This window comes from Macaca thibetana, chromosome 19 (assembly GCF_024542745.1).
Source record: "Macaca thibetana thibetana isolate TM-01 chromosome 19, ASM2454274v1, whole genome shotgun sequence".
Classification (NCBI taxonomy): Eukaryota; Metazoa; Chordata; class Mammalia; order Primates; family Cercopithecidae; genus Macaca; species Macaca thibetana.
Genome location: NC_065596.1, coordinates 27,897,372 through 27,917,364, shown reverse-complemented (window position 1 = coordinate 27,917,364; position 19,993 = coordinate 27,897,372). Strand labels below are relative to the sequence as shown.

The 19,993-nt window shown below is 55.1% G+C and overlaps 3 protein-coding genes across 3 annotated transcripts in view; all 3 read left to right on the top strand.

Annotated features, from left to right (window-relative positions):
- TMEM160 (transmembrane protein 160) overlaps positions 1 to 19,993 on the top strand; it is a 204,476-nt gene that overhangs the window by 5,451 nt on the left and 179,032 nt on the right. The gene's annotated exons all lie outside the window — the stretch shown is intronic.
- On the top strand, positions 1,339 to 11,807 carry BBC3 (BCL2 binding component 3). The gene is made up of 4 exons (XM_050772374.1): positions 1,339 to 1,654; positions 4,206 to 4,494; positions 5,904 to 6,094; positions 10,716 to 11,807. The coding sequence occupies exons 2-4, from the start codon at positions 4,221 to 4,223 to the stop codon at positions 10,830 to 10,832; spliced, it is 582 nt and encodes a 193-aa protein (XP_050628331.1). The 5' UTR covers positions 1,339 to 1,654; positions 4,206 to 4,220; the 3' UTR covers positions 10,833 to 11,807.
- Positions 13,537 to 19,993, top strand: part of AP2S1 (adaptor related protein complex 2 subunit sigma 1) — a 400,774-nt gene continuing 394,317 nt past the window's right edge. Inside the window, exon 1 of the mRNA XM_050772345.1 lies at positions 13,537 to 13,540. The gene's annotated coding sequence lies outside the window, so the exon portion shown is untranslated. The remainder of the gene's footprint in view (positions 13,541 to 19,993) is intronic.

Here is a 19,993-nt window from a genome sequence, read left to right as displayed (position 1 = left end):
CTTCTTCTGCGACGTGGGTCCCCTGCCAGATTTGTGGTGAGTGTGGCCAGGTGTGCATGCTCCAGTGTGTGTGCAGTCAGTGGACCAGTTAGCAAGAAGCTGTCACAGGTGTGACTTCATGACATGTGTCGGTGGTCAGTTTCTTCTATGTCTATGTCTGATTTGGTCTGTCTATGAATGTCAGTTTCCTTCCTTTTTTCTTTTTTCTTTTCTTTTTTTTTTTTTTTTAGATGGAGTTTGCTCTTGTTGTCCAGGCCGGAGTGCAGTGGCAGGATCTTGGCTCACTGCAACCTCCGCCTCCCGGGTTCAAGCAATTCTCCTGCCTCAGCCTCCCTAGTAGCTGGGATTACAGGCATGCGTCACCACACCCGGCTAATTTTGTATTTTTAGTAGAGACGGGGTTTCACCATGTTGGTCAGGCTGGTCTCGAACTCCTGACCTCAGGTGAGATCCGTGCACCTTGGCCTCCCAAAGTACTGGGATTACAAATGTGAGCCATCGTGGGGGGCAAATGTCAGTTTCTGATAGTTTTAATGTGTTAGCTGTGAAATTGCGTGAGTGCATTTGTGTATGTCCCTGTTGGAGTGTGATTTGGATTTGGCTGTGTGTCCAGGTATCCCTGTAACAGGTGTCTGTGTGTGTCTGGGTGTGTATGTGTGTCCCCTGTGCCTATCAGCAAGTTTGTGTTTCCAGACAAGCATTCCGCCTGTGTCTGTTGTGGTTGCACCACCGTGTATGTGGTGTGGGTGCCTGTTCGGTAGGGTTGTTTGTGAACACAGTTCGTGGGCCCAGGTGTGATCATCAGTGTGGGTGTTTGTGCAACTGTGTGTGGCCCTGCCATTGTGTCCGTCTGCTTGTCCGGGGGGCCCTGTTAGTGGGTCTGTGCATTTGCGTCTGGGTGTGTGTGTTAGCCCCATCAGTAAGTGAGTGTGTGTGTTCGTGCCCCTGTCCATGGTGTGGATTTGTGAGACTGTGGCCTTGTGTCCATGAGTATATCCTCTGGGCTCTGCCTGCACGTGACTTGGCGGACCCTGGAACGTCGGTCGGTCTGTGTACGCATCCCTGGGGGTGTGGATCTGTGGGTCCCAGTCAGTGTGTGTGTCCGACTGTCCCGGTGTCTGGGCGATCTCCCTGGACCCCGCTGCACAGCGCCTGGGTCCTCCTCGCCTTGGGCCAGGCCCTGCCCCGTCCCCGGCTGCAGGGAAACCCCCGGCGCGGAGGTAGGGGGGGGCGCGGCGCGCGCCTGCAAGTCCCGACTTGTCCGCGGCGGGCGGGCGGGGCCGTAGCGTCACGCGGGGGCGGGGCGTGGGACCCGCCGGGCGGGGGCGGGGCGGGGCGGGGCGGGGCGGCTTTGGAGCGGGCCCGGGATCCGCCGGGCGGCCTGAGACGCGGCGCGAGCCACATGCGAGCGGGCGCCTGGCGGTGGCGGCGGCACCAGCGATCCCAGCAGCGGCGGCCACTACGCGGACGCGCCTGCGGCCCGGGGAACGGCAGCAGCCACAGCCACAGCAGCCGCCACTGCAGTTAGAGCGGCAGCAGCAGCGACAGCCCCAGCAACAGCCGCCGCGGAGAGCGGCGCTTGGCGGGCGCGCCCTCCTGAAGGAAGCCGCCCGCCCCCCACCGCCGCCCCCTCCGGCGTGTTCATGCCCCCGGGGTGAGTGTGCGCGCCCTGACTCCTCGCCGGCGGCGATCGGCCAGGCCGGGTGGACTCCCTGGAGGAGGTGACGGGAGTGCAGGCGGAGAGCAGTGTGGGCGCCCTGCCTCCCCCCACCGCGCCTCCCTCCAAACCCCGCGAGGGACCCTGGGCCGAGGTCGCCGGGTGAGAGGCGGCTCGGCGTTGGGGCGCCGGTCTGGGCGCACAGGTGCCTCGGCGGTCTGGCGGGTTTGTTTACAAACAATGGGGTGCAGGCTTGGCAGCGCCCCCTGGCGGCCAGTGCGGCCCCGGGGAAGAGGGTCGACCCCGGGGTGCCCCAGCCCCCAAAGTCCGGGAGGGGCGGGGGGGCGGCACGGAGGGGCGGCCACACCCAGGGCGCGCGCCCGCTGGGGGCGGCGACGGGGGGCGGCTCGCGGGCCGTGGAGTCTGCGGCTCCTGCGGGCGGGGGCTGCGCCCCAGCAACAGCCGGTTATTGGCCCCGCGCTCGCCTGGCGGGCGGGGCGGGCGCACGTGGCGGCGGTGGGGGGGGCTGTGACAGCGGAGGGGGGCGTCTGGGACCGCCGTGGGAGCGCGCGTGTGCGGGGTTGTGGATCTGCAGGTGTCTCGCCTGGGTGTGTGCGCGTGTCTGGCTCTGAGTTTGTGCTGGGTTCTGCAGCGAGTGGTGGTGTCGATCCGGAGGAATGTTGGGGTTTCTGACCCGTCGGGGTGTCTGCGTGAGTCCCAGCGCCTGTTTGTGTGGGGTTCTGTCTGTGGGTGCCCTGCCTGTGGGGTGGGTGGACCTGCGTGTGTTCTCGGTGAGAGTTGTCTGTGTGTGCTGTTTTGGGGTGATACTGGGGGTCTGTTGCCTGTGTGTGCTGGGCTGTGGAGGTTGTAGTGTGTGTGTGTGTTGCTGGAGTGAGCTGTTTGTGTGTTTCTGTGTGTGTCTTGCCCGAGCGTGCGGTGTGTGCGCTTGTGTCTTGCCTGTGTGTTTCTGTCTTGGCTGAGGCTGTCTCTGTATCTCCGGGGCATGTGTGTCTTTGCCCAGCGTTTGTGATGCTGCGCCTGCTAAATGCAAATGTTTTGTTTTCTGTCCAGGTGTCTGTGTGAGTTCTCAGGTGTGTGTGTGTGTGTGTGTGTGTGTGTGTGTGGTGGGGGATTGTTTCAGTCTGGGTTTGGCTTGTGTGTCTGGCATCAGCGTCTGGGATTTGAGGGCCCAGGATCTGTGGGGTCTATACAGTGTAGACGGTGGGTGTTGCTCGCAGCCTCTGGATGGGGTTGTTTCTGAGCCTCTGTGTGTGTGTGTAGTGTATGCGTGTGTGTGTTGGGTCTGAGGGGCTTGTCACTGTGATCGGCTGGCTCATGTGTGTCATGTGGGCTGCGTGTGTGTAGTGTTTATGTCAGTCACGTGAGACCAGTGTTTTCTGTGGGTGCGCTAGGTGTGTGCGCTGCTGGGCTGTGTGGGATTAGAGTTAGCTGTAGGGTGTGTGTGTGTGTTGCTGACAGTTGGTGATGGTGTTTGAGGGCTGCGTGAGGAGGGTGGGTTGGTGTCTGCTGGTCATAGCCTGCGTGTCTGGTGGTGTGTTGAGGTCTGATGGCATGTGTCTGTGTGTGCCTGATTTACGTGTGTCCTGAGAGTTGGTGACATGTGGGTGTGTTTTGGGGGTGTTGATGTATGTGTGTCCGTGGGTGTCTGTTTTGTGTTGATATGTGAGTCCAGAGGTGTGCCGGTCTTATCTCTGGAGTGAGTGTGTGTGTGTGTGTGTGTGTGTGTGTGTGGGGAGAGGGGCATGTTTGGGAACTGAGGCAGTGCCTAGCTGGTGTGTGTGTGTTTGTGTTTGCAATGGCTGCATTGTGTTTGCATGTGCCCCTGGGCATATCAACAGTGGGTCAGTGTGTGAGACTTTGACAGTTTGGATGTGTGTGTGGGGATGGGTTGTGCCAGCCAGTGTGGGCAGTATGTAGAGTGCTTGTGATGGTCTGTCTGGATGCTCCTGCTTTGGTCGGGGTGTATGTGTGTGTGTGTGTTGTGTGTACCGAGTAGTGATGTCTGAGACTGGGGCCATCTCAGTGTTTGTGTGCAAGTGGGAGGTGGGGTGGGTGGTCAAGCTGGCCAGTCCCGTGTGAGTCCTTGTGTGTGTGCTGTGGGGGCCTCACTGTGCCTCGCTGCCCTCCCTGTGTGCCCGTCGCTGTGTTGGGAAAGTTGTCCCCACCAGCCCATGCTGTGAGTCCCAAGTGGAGTGAGTTTGTGTTGTGGGACTGTCACAGCCCACGTACACACACCTGCTAGACCCCTCCATCCGTCCTGTGTGAGCCCTGCCTTTGCTGTGAGAGCCATCCTGTGCTCCCTGTCCCTCCTGTGTGCCCATCACCGTATGCAGGGGAGGCTCTCCAGACCAGCCAGGACCCGGTGGTGTCATCCCCTGGTTGGGCGTGTCTCTGTGGGGCCATCACCCCCTCCGCATGCACACACACCTCCACTCTTCTCCATCTGGGTCCTGACCCCGGGTAGACTGGAGGTACAGTGGGTCCTGGTACTTCCCTGCTGACCTGCTCCTCCTCCCGTGTCCCGCAGGCCCCAGGGAGCGCCATGGCCCGCGCACGCCAGGAGGGCAGCTCCCCGGAGCCCGTAGAGGGCCTGGCCCGCGACGGCCCGCGCCCCTTCCCGCTCGGCCGCCTGGTGCCCTCGGCAGTGTCCTGCGGCCTCTGCGAGCCCGGCCTGGCTGCCGCCCCCGCCGCCCCCGCCCTGCTGCCCGCTGCCTACCTCTGCGCCCCCACCGCCCCACCCGCCGTCACCGCCGCCCTGGGGGGCCCCCGCTGGCCTGGGGGTCCCCGCAGCCGGCCCCGAGGCCCACGCCCGGACGGTGAGTGCCCGCCCCGCCCCCGGGGTGATAGGAGTCGGGAAGAGAGAGGACCTGAGACTCGGAGGAACTGGAGAAGTGGGAGAGGACGGGGTAGGGGGGAAGTGGCGAGCCCGGCCGGGCCACTGGGAGGGTGTGGCCAATGTGGTCTTTGTGTTGAAAGAAGCAGGAAGACGGAGGCTGGGGGTGGAGGGGGAGGTCAAGTGGGAAGTCCCTCCTGGAATCTGACTGCAGTCCCCGAATTGCAGCCCACTGTCTCTTCCGGGCCTGGGGCAACAGCTGCATCCGAGCTGCCCTCCCCCAGTCTGGGTCCCCTAGACCCCCTGGAGGATTCTTGTTGCAGGGAGTGTGGGCCGAGCGGGAGGACTGTCAACTCTGGGCTCTGGGGAGGGGTCGAGGGGCCTTTGCCTTTATTTGCATCTCTTTGGCCAGGGTTGGCCCTCTCCGCAGTCCCGGCGGAGGAAGGAGAGGGGGAGGGGCCATTGTGTTGGGAAAGTCCCCTCGGGGAGGGGGGAGTCTTGGGGAGGGAAGGGTTAAAGGTCCCCTGCCTGATGGGCTGTTAACCCTGTGGTGCCCGGGGAGCCCCATCCCTGCCAGCAGGCACTGTAGCCCGGGAAAGTGAGTCCTGGTTTCCCATCCCCCATCGTGTCCCGGCAGCCCAAGGGGAGCAAGGAAAGAGAAAACTTCCCTAGCTCAGTTCCTGGAAGCCCTGGAAGGGGACACCGATTTCAAGCCAAGGTCATAGATGTGGAAACTGAGGCCCTGGTTGTAGGCCTTAGGGAACCCTCAGACCAGGATCTGGTGGGACGGGAGGGCAGGAGCCTCCCAGGGCTCTCAGAAGGGGGTGGGGCAGCAAGGCATCTCCCGCGTCCCAGCCCCCAGGCCCGCGCTCTGAAGCTGCCACAGTCTCTGGCCTTCTGGTCTCTAGGCCTCTGCCACATCCGGAGGTGTGGCTTCCCTGTGGTTGGACACGAGAGGGCTGGAGACCTGAGGCTTGTGATCTGGGTGGGGTTCAGTCGCTGTATCCCTGTGTGACCTTGGGATACTCCCTACGGGCGGGCCTCAGTTTCCCTGTCTGTCACATGGAACAGGCAAGATGTGTCCCCGTTGGGAAATAGAGGTCGTTAAGCCTGACCACCCCCGGGGTCACCTGTCTGGCCGTCTACCTTCCACACTGACAAGGGCCGTGGGGACGTAGCTGGCCAGACAGGTGACCCCAGAGCGGCGTCCCCAGGTCCTTTTTGCTTTCTGGTGCCTGGGGAGGAAAAGCTGAGAAATTGACTCTAAGACGGGGCGAAGGGATCACTAGAAATGAGTCGGGGAGCAGTAGCTGGGAAAGAGGGAAGTGGGCCCGTACACTTCGAGGCCTGGAGGGGTAGTGGGTGCTGACCGCACCCCTCTGCTTCTCCAAGGTCCTCAGCCCTCGCTCTTGCTGGCGGAGCAGCACCTGGAGTCGCCCGTGCCCAGCGCCCCGGGGGCCCTGGCGGGCGGTCCCACCCAGGCGGCCCCGGGAGTCCGCGGGGAGGAGGAACAGTGGGCCCGGGAGATCGGGGCCCAGCTGCGGCGGATGGCGGACGACCTCAACGCGCAATACGAGCGGCGGGTGAGTGCTGGGGGTGGGGTAGACGGCAGGTGGGACTTCCCGCCGGAGGAGGGGGCGGCAGGCGGCCCCCGCCAGATGTGCGGCAGCTGCTGCCCTGCGCGGCTGGGTCGCTCCGCGGACAGGCAGGTGGGGGGTGAGTGGGTGGGGGGTATCGCGCGCCCGCAGAGCCGCCCAGGGACTCCGCGCCGCGGCTAACATAGCGGGAGCCAGAGCCCGGCCCAGGGCCAGGGCCAGGGCCGGGGACTAGGCCGCCGCGGAGACTAGCGGCGCGCCCGTGGCCCGCGGCCGCGGGGACTGAGGGCGGCGCTGGGCGGCGCGGCTCATATATCCCGGGCTATTTATAGCTGGTGAGTCAGCAGCCGCGCCGCGCCCGCCCCCTGCCGTCCCTCTCGCGCGGCCCGCAGCGCCACACAGCTTCCCGGGCGCCGGGGCGTGCCGGGGACAGCCGGGGCGGGCTGAGGACTGCAGGGGAGGGCTCGGAGCCCCGCCCCGCGGGAGGCCCCGCCCCCAGCCCCTGGCACGGCCCCGATTTTTTAAAACATATTCGAAGCCCACAGCAGAGAATGGGAAATCACAAACATCGTGCGCCCACTAGCCAGCTCTGTTCAGTCTGAACATTACACCCGCATTGCTTATTAACAAACCAAACAAAACCGCAGAAACGCATGTGGTGAAGCTCCTCACTCTCCCCATCCCTTCCCCCTCCCTGCATCCAAAGGAAATCTCTCAAGTTGGCCTGTCTCAACCCCTGCAGGTGTTGCCTTTACTCCATATTTACCAGGCCAGAACCAGGGCTTAGGATCATGGGGCAGTCTTAGCTTAGCCTACATGACATAGTTTTTGTTCCTCCCCAGAATTCGTTTTTCCCTTAATATTAGGCTTCAGATTCACCATATGTTCAGCCAGGCTCGGTGGCTCACGCCTGTAATCCCAGCACTTTGGGAGGCGGAGTTGGAAGGACACTTTACCCCAGGAGTTCTAGACCAGTCTGGGCCACATAATGAGACCCCTATTGCTACAAAAAATATAAAAATTAGCCGGGTGTGGTGGTGCCAGCCTGCAGTCCCAGCTACTCGGGAGGCTGGGGTGAAAGGGTCCCTTGAGCCAGGGAAGTCCAGGCTGCAGTGAGCCATGAAGGGCCACTTAACTCCAGCCTGGGGGCAGAACAAGACCATCGCAAGAAAGAAACAACAAATACAGCCATTTTCGGCCGGATGCAGTGGGCCACTCCTGTAATCCCAGCCCTTTGGGAGGCGGAGGCAAGCGGATCACTTGAGGTTGGGAGTTCGAGACCAGTCTCACCAACATGGTGAAACCTTGTCTCTACTAACAATACAAAAATGAAGCCCGGGCACGGTGGCTCACACCTGTAATCCCAGCACTTTGGGAGGTTGAGGAGGGCGGATCACCTGAGGTCGGGAGTTTGAGGGGAGCCTGACCAACATGAAGAAACCCCGTCTCTACTAAAAATACAAAATTAGCTGGGTGTGGTGGTGCAGGCCTATAATCTCAGCTACTCGGGAGGCTGAGGCAGGATAATTGCTTGAAATTGGGAGGCGGGGGTTACCGTGAACCGAGATAGCGCCATTGCACTCCAGCCTGGGCAACAAGAGCAAAAATCCGTCTCAAAAAAAAAAAGAAAAGAAAAATTAGCTGAGCATGGTGGCACACCAGTAATCCCAGCTACTTGGGAGACTAAGGCAGGAGAATCTCTTGAACCCAGGAGGTGGCGGTGTGGAGGTTGCAGTGAGCCGAGATCAGGAGATCAAGCCACTGCACTCCATCTTGAAGGACAGAATGAGACTCTGTCTCAAAAAAAAAAAAAAAAAAAAAAAAGCCATTTTCACTGCTACATAGTATTCTGTTGGATAAACATAGTATCCTTATTCATTTTCTCATTGATGGATAGATATGTATTTTTATTTTATGTTTAGAGACAGGGTCTCACTCTGTCTCCCAGGCTGGAGTGCAGTGGTTCAATCACAGCTCCCTGCAGCCTCCAACTCCTGGGTTTAAGGGATCCTCCCGTCTCGGCCTCCCAACTAGCTGGGACCACAGGCAGGTCCACCATGCCTGGCTAATTTTTATTTTATTTTTATTTTTATAGAGATCAGGTCTTTCTGTGTTACCCAGGCTGGTCTCAAACTCCTGGCCTCAAGTGATCCTCCTGCCTCAGCCTCCCAAAGTGCTGGAATTATGGGCCTGAGCTACCTCACTCAGCCTATTTTAAAATATATTTCAGATTTTATTTATTGGCTTTCTTTTTTTTTTTTTTTTTTTTTTTTTTTTGAGACAGAGCTTCGCCCATTGAAACCTCCACCTCTCGGGTTCAGGCGATTCTCCTGCCTCAGCCTCCCAAGTAGCTGAGGTTACAGATGCCCTCCACCATGCCTGGCTAATTTTTGTATTTTTAGTAGAGATGGGGTTTCACTGTGTTGACCAGGCTGATCTTGAACTCCCGACCTCAGGTGATCCACCCACCTTGGCCTCACAAAGTGCTGGGATTACAGGTGTGAGCCACTGTGCCTGGCCATTATTTATTGCCTTTTTTCCTCTCCTACACATGCATGTTTCCAGGTGTGCTCTTGTGTTTCTAGAGTAGGTACCTGGGTGGTCTGCCCACCATCCACCTTACTAGGTGATTGCTAGCTTGTTCACCAGGTGGCACCCACAGCAGTTTGACAGTGGTGGGTTTTATAACTTACGCCAATCCGATGTGCCCCCTTTGCCACCATCTCCTGGCCCCAAGAGTTGCTAGGGAGTGTTGAGGAGACTGGGCTGGTACCAGGCGACTCACTGCCAGGTAACAGGAGGAAGATGAGGATCATTTAACCTTCTGTAAAGTGAGTTTCTCCTTCCCCAGCACCTGAAGGGGAGGAGGTTAGGTGGTGCCCACTTAGCATAGAGCCTGCCTGTGGAGCTACAGGGAGTGGCAGAGAACTGCAGCTCTCTGTACGCTTTTTTGTTTTGTTTTTTGAGATAGTCTTGCTCTGTCGCCCAGGCTGGAGTGCAGTGGTGCAATCTCAGCTCACTGCAACCTCCGCCTCCCGGATTCAAGCGATTCTCCTGCCTTGGCCTCCCAAGTAACTGGGACTACAGGTGCATGCCACCATGCCCGGCTAGTTTTTGTTGTTTTAGTGGAGATGGGGTTTCCCCATGTTGGCCAGGCTGGTCTTGAACTCCTGACCTCAGGTGATCCACCTGCCTTGGCCTCCCAAAGTGCTGGGATTACAGACATGAGCCACCTTGCCCAGCCATTTTTTTTTTTTTTTTTTGAGACGTAGTCTCGCTATGTCACCTAGGCTGGAGTGCAGTGGCGCGATCTTGGCTCACTGCAAGCTCCGCCTCCTGGGTTCACGCCATTCTCCTGCCTCAGTCTCCCGAGTAGCTGGGACTACAGGCGCCCGCCACCACGCCTGGCTAATTTTTTTGTATTTTTAGTAGAGACGGGGTTTCACTGTGTTAGCCAGGATGGTCTCAATTTCCTGACCTCGTGATCTGCCCGCCTCAGCCTCCCAAAGTGCTGCAATTACAGGCATGAGCCACCGCACCCGGCCTGTATTTTTTTTTTTTTGAGACGGAGTCTCGCTGTGTCTCCCAGGCTGGAGTGCAGTGGCGTGATCTCGGCTCACTGCAAGCTCCGCCTCCCGGGTTCACGCCATTCTCCCGCCTCAGCCTCCCAAGTAGCTGGGACTACAGGAGCCCGCCACCACGCCCGGCTAGTATTTTGTATTTTTAGTAGAAATGGGGTTTCACCATGTTAGCCAGGATAGTCTTGATCTCCTGACCTCGTGATCCACCCGCCTCGGCCTCCCAAAGTGCTGGGATTACAGGCTTAAGCCACCGCGCCCGGCCCCGGCCTGTATTTTTAATAGAGACGGGGTTCCACTATGTTGGCCATGCTGGTCTCAAACTCCTGGCCTTAGGTGATCTCCCACCTTGGCCTCTGAAAGTGCTGGGATTACAGGTATAAGTCACCGCACTGGGCCTCTGTACACTTTTTAGTATTGCCTTTAATTTTTACCAGTCGGGAGCCTTTCCTAGGACTTAGCCTCCTGCCTTCCCACTTCCTAGCATGTTGGAGCTGAGAGGTCCCTAAAGACCACCTTGTTTTCACCCTGCCACTGGAGAGAAGGCAGGGGTTTCACTCAGCATTGCCTAGAGGTGCTTCTTTTGAAGCCTTTGCAATGGGGGGTGAACTCTTCCCAGTTCTCCTCCTTCCACAGAGTGTTCTAGAACTGCCAAGACTGTGGGCACCCTGCTCCTTTCTCCTCATCTTGCCGGCCCTGCAGGGAGGGGTAGGATAGGTTGCAGTCCATCCTTCAGCCCCTTGTGGGATCTTTCCTAAGTGTACAGCAGGGCTGGGGCGGCCGCAGCTAACATGTGCCACACACTCGCTGGGTGCCTAGCTCTCTGCTGAAGACATTCCGTGTTTGTCCTCTGCCTCCTGGTCTCAGGTCCTGGATGAGGATGTGACCTCCAAGACATGGACGTTAGCCCAGGTGTGGGGAGGAGCCGGAATAGGGGTGGGCGAGACGGTCGCCTCACTGCTGGAGCTGACCATCCCCTCTCCCCTCACCATACTCAGTCCCCTGCTAACTGCCGGGTCTCTCTTCCCCAGAGACAAGAGGAGCAGCAGCGACACCGCCCCTCGCCCTGGAGGGTCCTGTACAATCTCATCATGGGACTCCTGCCCTTACCCAGGGGCCACAGAGCCCCCGAAATGGAGCCCAATTAGGTGCCTGCACCCGCCCGGTGGACGTCAGGGACTCGGGGGGCAGGCCCCTCCCACCTCCTGACACCCTGGCCAGCGCGGGGGACTTTCTCTGCACCATGTAGCATACTGGACTCCCAGCCCTGCCTATCCCGGGGGCAGGCCGGGGCAGCCACTCCAGCCCCAGCCCAGCCTGGGGTTCACTGACAGAGATGCGGACTCCTGGGTCCCTGGCCAAGAAGCCAGGGGAGGGAGGGCTGATGGACTCAGCATCGGAAGGCGGCGGTGACCAAGGGGGTGGGGACTGAGCCGCCCGCCTCTGCCGCCCACCACCATCTCAGGAAAGGCTGTTGTACTGGTGTCCGTTCCAGCTGCAGGGGTGACACTGAGGGGGGGCTCTCCTCTCGGTGCTCCTTCACTCTGGGCCTGGCCTCAGGCCCCTGGTGCTTCCCCCCCTCCTCCTGGGAGGGGGCCCGTGAAGAGCAAATGAGCCAAACGTGACCACTAGCCTCCTGGAGCCAGAGAGTGGGGCGCGTCTGCCGGTTGCTCCAGCCAGGTGCCCAACCATCTTCCCTGAGCCAGCCGGCGGGTGGTGGGTGTGCCTGCCTCACCTTCATGCGGGGGTGGCCAGGAGGGGCCCAGACTGTGAATCCTGTGCTCTGCCCACGACCGCCCCCCGCCCCATCAATCCCATTGCATAGGTTTAGAGAGAGCACGTGTGACCACTGGCATTCATTTGGGGGGTGGGAGATTTTGGCTGAAGCCGCCCCAGCCTTAGTCCCCAGGGCCAAGCGCTGGGGGGAAGACGGGGAGTCAGGGAGGGGGGGAAATCTCGGAAGAGGGAGGAGTCTGGGAGTGGGGAGGGATGGCCCAGCCTGTAAGATACTGTATATGCGCTGCTGTAGATACCGGAATGAATTTTCTGTACATGTTTGGTTAATTTTTTTTGTACATGATTTTTGTATGTTTCCTTTTCAATAAAATCAGATTGGAACAGTGGATACTCTTTCTGCTTGCCTTCCCTGCAGCGTGGCCTTGAAGAGGTCTTCTAATCAGAGGCTCTGTGAGCCCTGCTTGTGAGTGGGTGGGAGAGGCGGGCCCGGGCAGTTGTGGCTCCATCAGAAGAAAGGCTAAGGGGCCTGAGCTCCACCAGACTGGGACACTCCCAGCCTTCATCATCCCCATTCCTGGTAAAAGTGAAGCTCGGCCTGGTGCCATGGGTCATGCCTATAATCCTAGCACTGTGAGAGGCTGAGATGGATGGATCTTTTGAACCCAGGAGTTCAAGACCAGCCTGGGCAACACAGTGAAACCCCATCTCTACAAAAAAAAAAAAAAAATTAGCCAGGCATAGTGGTGTGGGTGTGTAGTCCCAGCTACTCAGGAGACTGAGGCAGGAGGATCACTTGAGCCCAGGAGTTGGAGGCTGCAGTGAGCTATGATCAAGCCACTGCACTCAAGCCTGGGTGACAGGGTGAGACCCTGTCTCAAAAACAAAATAAAAAGTGAAGTCCCCAAAAGGGTAGGGGTTCTTTGTTGCTTTATCCTCACTTTGTCCCCAGTGGATAAAGTATGTTGTAAGGGCACTTGATATTTAATGGATGAGTGAATGACCCATAACATATTCAGAGGCACCACTGTGACAAGTGCTGGGGATAGAGTCATGAGACAGACCTCATCTCTGCCCTCACAGAGACAGAAAGGGACATCTGGCCTTGCACTGTGATCAGCCGTAGGCTGCCTCTCCAGCTGGAGGAGCACCTGGAGCTAAGATCACAGTCCCCGCACACTGCCCTGAGGCCTAACCAGGCTGGGCATAAGCAGCTGTGTTGAGTAAAAGTAGAAAGGGTCGCTCCTCCTGCCATCTTCTGCAAATGGCCATGGCCACACACTGCCCTTGAGCCCTTTCCCTGTACTGATAACTGAGTGACAGAGACCTCAATGAGAAGCAGGGAGGTGGGCAGATCACCTGAGGTCAGGAGATCGAGACAAAAATCAGCTAAGCGTAGGGGTGAGTGTCTGTAATCCCAGCTACTCAAGAGACTGAAGCAGGAGAATTGCTTGAACCTGGGAGGTGGAGGTTGCAGCGAGCCAAGATTGTGCCATTGCATTCCAGCCTAGGTGACAGAGCAAGGCCCTGTCTGGAAGGAAGGAAGGAAGGAAGGAAGGAAGGAAGGAAGGAAGGGAGGGAGGGAGGGAGAGAGGGAGGAAGGTGGGGCATAATCCCAACACTTTGGGAGGCCAAGGTGGGCGAAGATCAGGAGTTCTAGACCAGCCTGGCCAACATGGTGAAACCTCGTCTCTACTAAAAATACAAAAATTAGCCAGGCGTGGCAGTGCACGCCTGTAATCCCAGCTACTCAAGAGGCTGAGACAGCAGAATCCCTTGAACTCAGGAAGTGGAGGTTGCAAGTGAGCCAAGATTATGCCACTGTACTTCCAGCCTGGGTGACAGAGGGAGACTGTCTCCAGAAAAGAAAAAGAAAAAAAAAAAAAAAAGAAAGAAAGAAAAGAAAGAAAGAAAAGAAAGAAAGAGAAGCAAGGTATAGGCCAGGTGTGGTGGCTCACACCTGTAATCCCAGCACTTTGGGAGGCTGAGGTGGGAGGATCACTTGCAGAGTTCAAGAACAGCCTGGAAACATAGCAAGACTTCATCCCCACACACACACAAATACTTTTTTTAATTCGCTGGGCATAGTGGCACAAGCCTATAGTACCCACTACTCAGGGGGCTGAGGCAGGAGGATCATAGCTTGAGCCCAGGAGTTGGAGGCTATAGTGAGTTATGATCATACCACTGCATTCCAGGGCAACAAAGGGGGACTCTGAAGCAGGGTATATAATTATATAATATTTACAGACACAGGGTCAGTCCCAGATCCACCCCTTCCCAACTATCCTTGCTGCTAAAGGGACGCTAGGGGAAATAGCCCATCTGGATGGCCAGGGTGTGGTAACCGGGAACAATCACTTTGGAGAGGTATTTGATAAAACCGTGTGCTGTGATATGAATGAGTTCCCCGAAGTTCTTGGGTTGGAAATTTAATCCGCAGTGCTACAGATTTTAGAAGTGAGACATTCAAGAGGTAATTAGGTCACCAGGGCTCTGCTCTCAGAAATGCACTAATGCCATGACCACGGAAGTGAGTTTTCACAGGAATGGGTTCCTTATTAAAGAACGAGTTCGGGCCGGGCGCGGTGGCTCAAGCCTGTAATCCCAGCACTTTGGGAGGCCGAGACGGGCGGATCACGAGGTCAGGAGATCAAGACCATCCTGGCTAACACGGTGAAACCCCGTCTCTACTAAAAAATACAAAAAACTAGCCGGGCGAGGTGGCGGGCGCCTGTAGTCCCAGCTACACGGGAGGCTGAGGCAGGAGAATGGCGTGAACCCGGGAGGCGGAGCTTGCAGTGAGCCGAGATCCCGCCACTGCACTCCAGCCCGGGCGACAGAGCGAGACTCCGTCTCACAAAAAAAAAAAAAAAAGAACGAGTTCACCCCTGTCTCTCAGATGAGATGCCTTCCTCCATGTTACAACGAAGTCAGAAGGCCCTCACCAAATACCGGCCCCACCATCTGGGACTTCTCAACCTTCAGATTTGTGAGCCAATAGATTTCTTTTTTTTCTTTTTTTGAGAGGGAGTCTCGCTCTGTCTCCTACAGAATTTCACTCTGTCTCTCAAGCTGGAGTGCAGTGGCACAATCTCAGTTCACTGCCTCCTCTGCATCCTGGGTTCAAGCGATTCTCCTGCCTCAGCCTCTCTAGTAGCTGGGATTACAAGCGTGCCCCATCATGCCAGGCTGATTTTTTGTAGAGATGGGGTTTCACCATGTTGGCCAAGCTGGTCTTGAACTACTGATCTCAAGTGATCCACCTATCTTGGCCTCTCAAAGGGCTGGGATTACAGATGTGAGTCAGTGCGCCCAATCAGATTTCTGTTCATTACACATTTCCCAGTCTGTGCCGTTCTGTCAAAGCAAGACAAAACAGACTCAGACATGGTGTCAAGATGAGAATGCACATACCTTGTGGCAAGCAATAGCTTTTGTGGGCATCCCCCTTAGAAGAACACGGGTGCATACAAGTATCCAAGTACTGGCAATGCACAAAACCATCTAAGTATCCAACAGCAGGTGGAAGGGTAAATAGTCTCATGTAGTGGCCAGGCCAGGTGGCTCACACCTGTAATCCCAACACTTTGGTAAGCCAAGGTCAGGAGTTTGAGACTAGCTTGGCCAACATGGTGAAAGTCTGTATCTATTAAAAACACAAAAATTAGCCAGGCATGGTGGCAAGCACCTGTAATCCTAGCTACTTGGGAGGCTGAGGCAGAAGAATCGCTGGAACCCAGGAGGGGGAGGTTGCAGTGAGCCGAGATTGTGACATTGCACTCCAGCCTGAGCAACAAGAGCAAAATTTCGTCTTAAAAATAAATAGGGTTGGCCAGGCGTGGTGGCTCACGCCTGTAATCCCAGCACTTTGGGAGGCCGAGGCAGGCAGATCACGAGGTCAGGCGATCGAGACCATCCTGGCTAACACGGTGAAACCCCGTCTCTACTAAAAATACAAAAAAAAAATTAGCCAGGCGTGGTGGCAGGCACCTGTAGTCCCAGCTACTCGGGAAGCTGGGGCAGGAGAATGGCATGAACCCAGGAGGCGGAGCTTGCAGTGAGCCGAGATCATGCCACTGCACTCCAGCCTGGGTGACAAAGTGAGACACCGTCTCAAAATAAATAAATAAATAAATAAATAGATAAATAAATAAATAGGGTCAGGCACGGTGACTCATGCCTGTAATCCCAGCACTTTGGGAGGCCAAGGCAGGCGGATCATGAGGTCAGGAGATCGACACCATCCTGGCTAACACGGTGAAACCCCATCTCCACTAAAAATTCAAAAAATTAGCCAGGCGTGGTGGCGGGCGCCTGTAGTCCCAGCTACTCGGGATGCTGAGGCAGGAGAATGGCGTGAACCCGGAAGGTGGAGCTTGCAGTGAGCTGAGATCTGGCCACTGCACTCTAGCCTGGGTGACAGAGTGCAACTCCGTCTCAAAAAGAATATAAATAAATAAATACATACATATATACATACAAAAATTGGCCGGTGTGGTGGCAGGCACCTGTAACCCCAGCTACTTGGGAGGGTAAAGCAGGAGAATTTCTTGAACCCGGGAAGTGGAGGTAGCAGTGAGCCAAGACCATGCCACTGTGCTCCAGCCTGGGCGACAGAGCCAGACTCTGTCTCAAAACAAAAAACAAAACAAAACAAAGTCTGATGTAATCATACAACAGAACAGTATACATCCATTAGCGGGAATGAACTAGAGCTTTACCAACATTAAGAAAAATGACAGATAATGATGAACAAAAACTGCAGTGGCAAAATAGTGGGTATGTGGGTATTTATTAGAACATTTAGCTGAGTGAGGAGGCTCCTGCTTGTAATCCCAGCACTTTGGGAGGTTGAGGTGGGTGGATCACTTAAGGTCAGGAGTTCAAGACCAGTCTGACCAAGTTAAACTTCGTCTCTACCAAAAATACAGAAATTAGCTGGCATGGTGGTGGGAGCCTATAAATCCAGCTACTTGGGAGACTGAGGCAGGAAAATTGTTGGAACCTGGGAGGTAGAGGTTGCAGTGAGCCAAGATCACACTATTGCACTCTAGCCTGGGTGACAGAGTAAGACTCTGTCTCAAACAAACAAACAAAAAGTAATCAAATAAATACTCCAAAAGAAGGCAGGAAAAGAGAAACAGGGGAACAAAAGTGGGACAAATGGGAAACAAATGGTAGACCTAAATTCAACCATGTTAATAATTCTAAGACATATTATGAGAAAGGGGAGCCAGTTATGGGAAGACGTCGCATCCTCTACCAAAGGGATGGCCATGCACTGCAGTGAAGGCAAAGCAGGGCTTTGGCCTGGGTGTGAACACTCTCTGCATGGCCTTTGCCCTGCTCACAAATATTTAAGCATGGAGAAAAATAGAGGTTCTTTTATTTTTTTATTTTTTATTTTTTGTGACAGAACTTCACTCATTTTGCCCAGGATGGAGTGCAGTGGCACAATTTCGGCTCACCACAACCTCCGCCTCCTGGGTTCAAGTGATTCTTCTGCTTCATGCCTGTAATTCATGGGATTACAGGCATGCGCCACCTTGCCCGGCTAATTTTGTATTTTTAGTAGAGACGGGGTTTCTCCATGTTAGTCAAGATAGTCTCAAACTCCCAACCTCAGGTGATCTGCCCACCTTGGCCTCCCAAAATGCTGGGATTACAGGCATGAGCCACTGCGCCCAGCCTCCTTTTTTTTGTTTTTTTGTTTTTTCTTTGAGACTGAGTCTTGCTGTGTCGCCCAGGGTGGACTGCAGTGGCGTGATTCTCACTGCAACCTCTGCCTCCCAAGTTCAAGCAGTTCTCCTGCCTCAGCCTCTCGAGTAGTTGGGATTACAGGCATGAGCTACTGCGCCCAGCCACCTAGATGTTTTTTCTAAACATGATATTCTTCATATTTATCCTGTTTGGGATTCACTGAGCCTTTAACATCTGTAGATTTTTGGCTGGGCCTGTTGGCTCACACCTGTAATCCCAGCACTTCGGGAAGCCAAAGCGGGTGGATCACTTGAGGTCAGCAGTTCGGGACCAGCCTGGTCAACATGGTGAAATCCCATCTATACTAAAAATATAAAAATTAGTTGGGTGTGGTGGTGGGCACCTGTAATCCCAGCTACTTGGGAGGGTGAGGCAGGAGAATCACTTGAACCCAGGAGGTGGAGGTTGCAGTGAGCTGAGATCACACCACTGCACTCCAGCCTGAGTGTCAAGAGTGAAACTCCGGCTGGTCATGGTGGCTCATGCCTGTAATCCCAGCACTTTGGGAGGCCGAGGCGGGCGGATCACAGCGTCAGGAGATTGACACCATCCTGGCTAACATGGTGAAATTCCGTCTCTACTAAAAATACAAAAAAAAATTAGCCGGGCGTGGTGGCAGGCGCCTGTAGTCCCAGCTACTCAGGAGGCTGAGGCAGGAGAACTGAAGAAGAATGGCGTGAACCCAGGAGGCGGAGCTTGCAGTGAGCTGAGATGCGCCACTGCACTCCAGCCTGGGCAACACAGCGAGACTCCATCTCAAAAAAAAAAAAAAAAAAAAAAAAAGAGTGAAACTCCATCTCAAAATAAATAAATAAAAAGTAAAAAAATTGTAAATTAAAAAATTAGCCGGGTGTGGCGGTGTTCACCTATAATCCCAGCTACTTGGGAGGCTGAGGTGGGAGAATTGCTTGATCCCAGGAGGTGGAGGTTGCAGTGAGCCGAGATCATGCCACTGCACTACAGCCTGGGCGATAGAGTGAGACTCCATCTCAAAAAAAAAAAAAAAAAAAAAAGAAAGAAAAGTACCAGCCAGATGCAGTAGCTCACATCTGTAATCACAGTACTTTAGGAGGCTGAGGTAAGAGGGTCACTTGAGGCCAGAGGTTAAGCCTGGGCAACACAGTGAGATCTCATGGCTACTAAAAATATGTATATAACTTTTTTGAGATGGAGTTTCACTCTTGTTGCCTAGGCCAGAGTGCAATTGCACGATCTTGGCTCACTAAAACCTCCACCTCCAAGGTTCAAGCGATTTTCCTGCCTCAGCCTCCAGAGTAGCTAGGATTACACGCATGTGGACCACACCTAGCTAATTTTTGTATTTTCAGTAGAGATGAGGTTTCACCGTGTTGGTCAGGCTGGTCTGGTGACTGCTGACGTCAGGTAATCCAGCTACCTTGACCTCCCAAAGTGTTGGGATTACAGGTGTCAACCACTGCACCCAGCCAATAATTTTTAAAAAGTTAGCCAGGGGGAAAAAATTAGCCAGGTATGGTGGTGCCTGCTTGTGGTCCCAGTTACTCAAGAGACTGAGGTGGGAGACTCACTTTGAGCCCTGAAGATCAAGATTTCAGTGAGCCATGATTGGACACCCCTGCACTCCAGCCTGGGCGACCGAGTACGACCCTGTCACTAAAACAAAACAAAACAAAACTGGCCAGGCACGGTGTCTCACGCCTATAATCCCAGCACTTTGGGAGGCTGAGGAGGGTGGATCATGAGGTTGGGAGTTTGAGACCAGACTGGCCAATATGGTGAAACCCCATCTCTACTAAAAATACAACAAAAATTAGCCAGGCATGGTGGTGGATGCCTATGGTCCCAGCTGCTCAGGAGGCTGAGGCAGAGGAGTTGCTTGAACCTGGGAGGTGGAGGTTTTGGTGAGCCGAGATCACGCCACTGCACTCCAGCCTGCGCAACAGAACGAGACTCTATCTCAAAAAACAAAACAAAAACCAACAAAAACCAACTTCTAAAATGCATTTATATACTCGCTAACCCTGGAACTTGGCTTTGGGAAGTCTTTCCTAAGTGTGCACAAAGAAAACAAGCTCAACGTCACTCAGCAGCAGACTGATTCAATAGTTAATGGTTCACCCGTTTTGGTTTTGGAATTTGATGCATGAGATATAAGGATCTCTGAGACATACTGAGAAAAAAGTACATTGGAGAAAAATAGTTATTTCTGAATACGTAAAATAGCAGCTAACATTGAGCAATTTCGACTCAAAGAATGAATTTATTTTTTAATCCTCACATATCTGAGGAATGTACCATTATTCTACCTATTTTAGAGATGGGGCAACAGAAAGTAGTGTGGCGAGGGTCACATGGATAAGTGGTAGAATCTAGGTTTGAACATGGCAGTCTGGAAGGATTCACTCTCAACAGTTACCAGGGGTGACCTCCAGGGAGTGGATATGAAAGTGGATACAGCTAGCCGGGCGCAGTGGCTCATACCTGTAATCCCAGCACTTTGGGAGGCCGAGACAGGCAGATCATGAGGTCAGAAGATCGAGACCATCCTGGCTAACACGGTGAAACCCCATCTCTACTAAAAATACAAAAAAAAAAAAAAAAAAAAAAAAAATTAGCCGGGTGTGGTGGCGGTTGCCTGTAACCCCAGCTACTCGGGAGGCTGAGGCAAGACAATTGTTTGGACCTGGGAGGCAGAGGTTGCAGTGAGCCGGTGATTGTGCCACTGCACTCCAGCCTGGGTGACAGAGTGAGACTCCATCTCAAAAAAAAAAAAAAAAAAAGTGGATTCAGTACAGCTAGGCTGGGTGTGGTGGCTCACACCTATAATCCCAGC

What these genes read in the sequence shown, in the direction of transcription:
- BBC3 (XM_050772374.1), top strand. Translation starts at nt 4,221, where the DNA reads ATGGCCCGCGCACGCCAGGAGGGCAGCTCCCCGGAGCCCGTAGAGGGC. An exon ending in CCGAGGCCCACGCCCGGACG is followed by an intron (nt 4,495 to 5,903) that starts GTGAGTGCCCGC and finishes TGCTTCTCCAAG; the next exon opens with GTCCTCAGCCCTCGCTCTTG. An exon ending in ACGCGCAATACGAGCGGCGG is followed by an intron (nt 6,095 to 10,715) that starts GTGAGTGCTGGG and finishes TCTCTTCCCCAG; the next exon opens with AGACAAGAGGAGCAGCAGCG.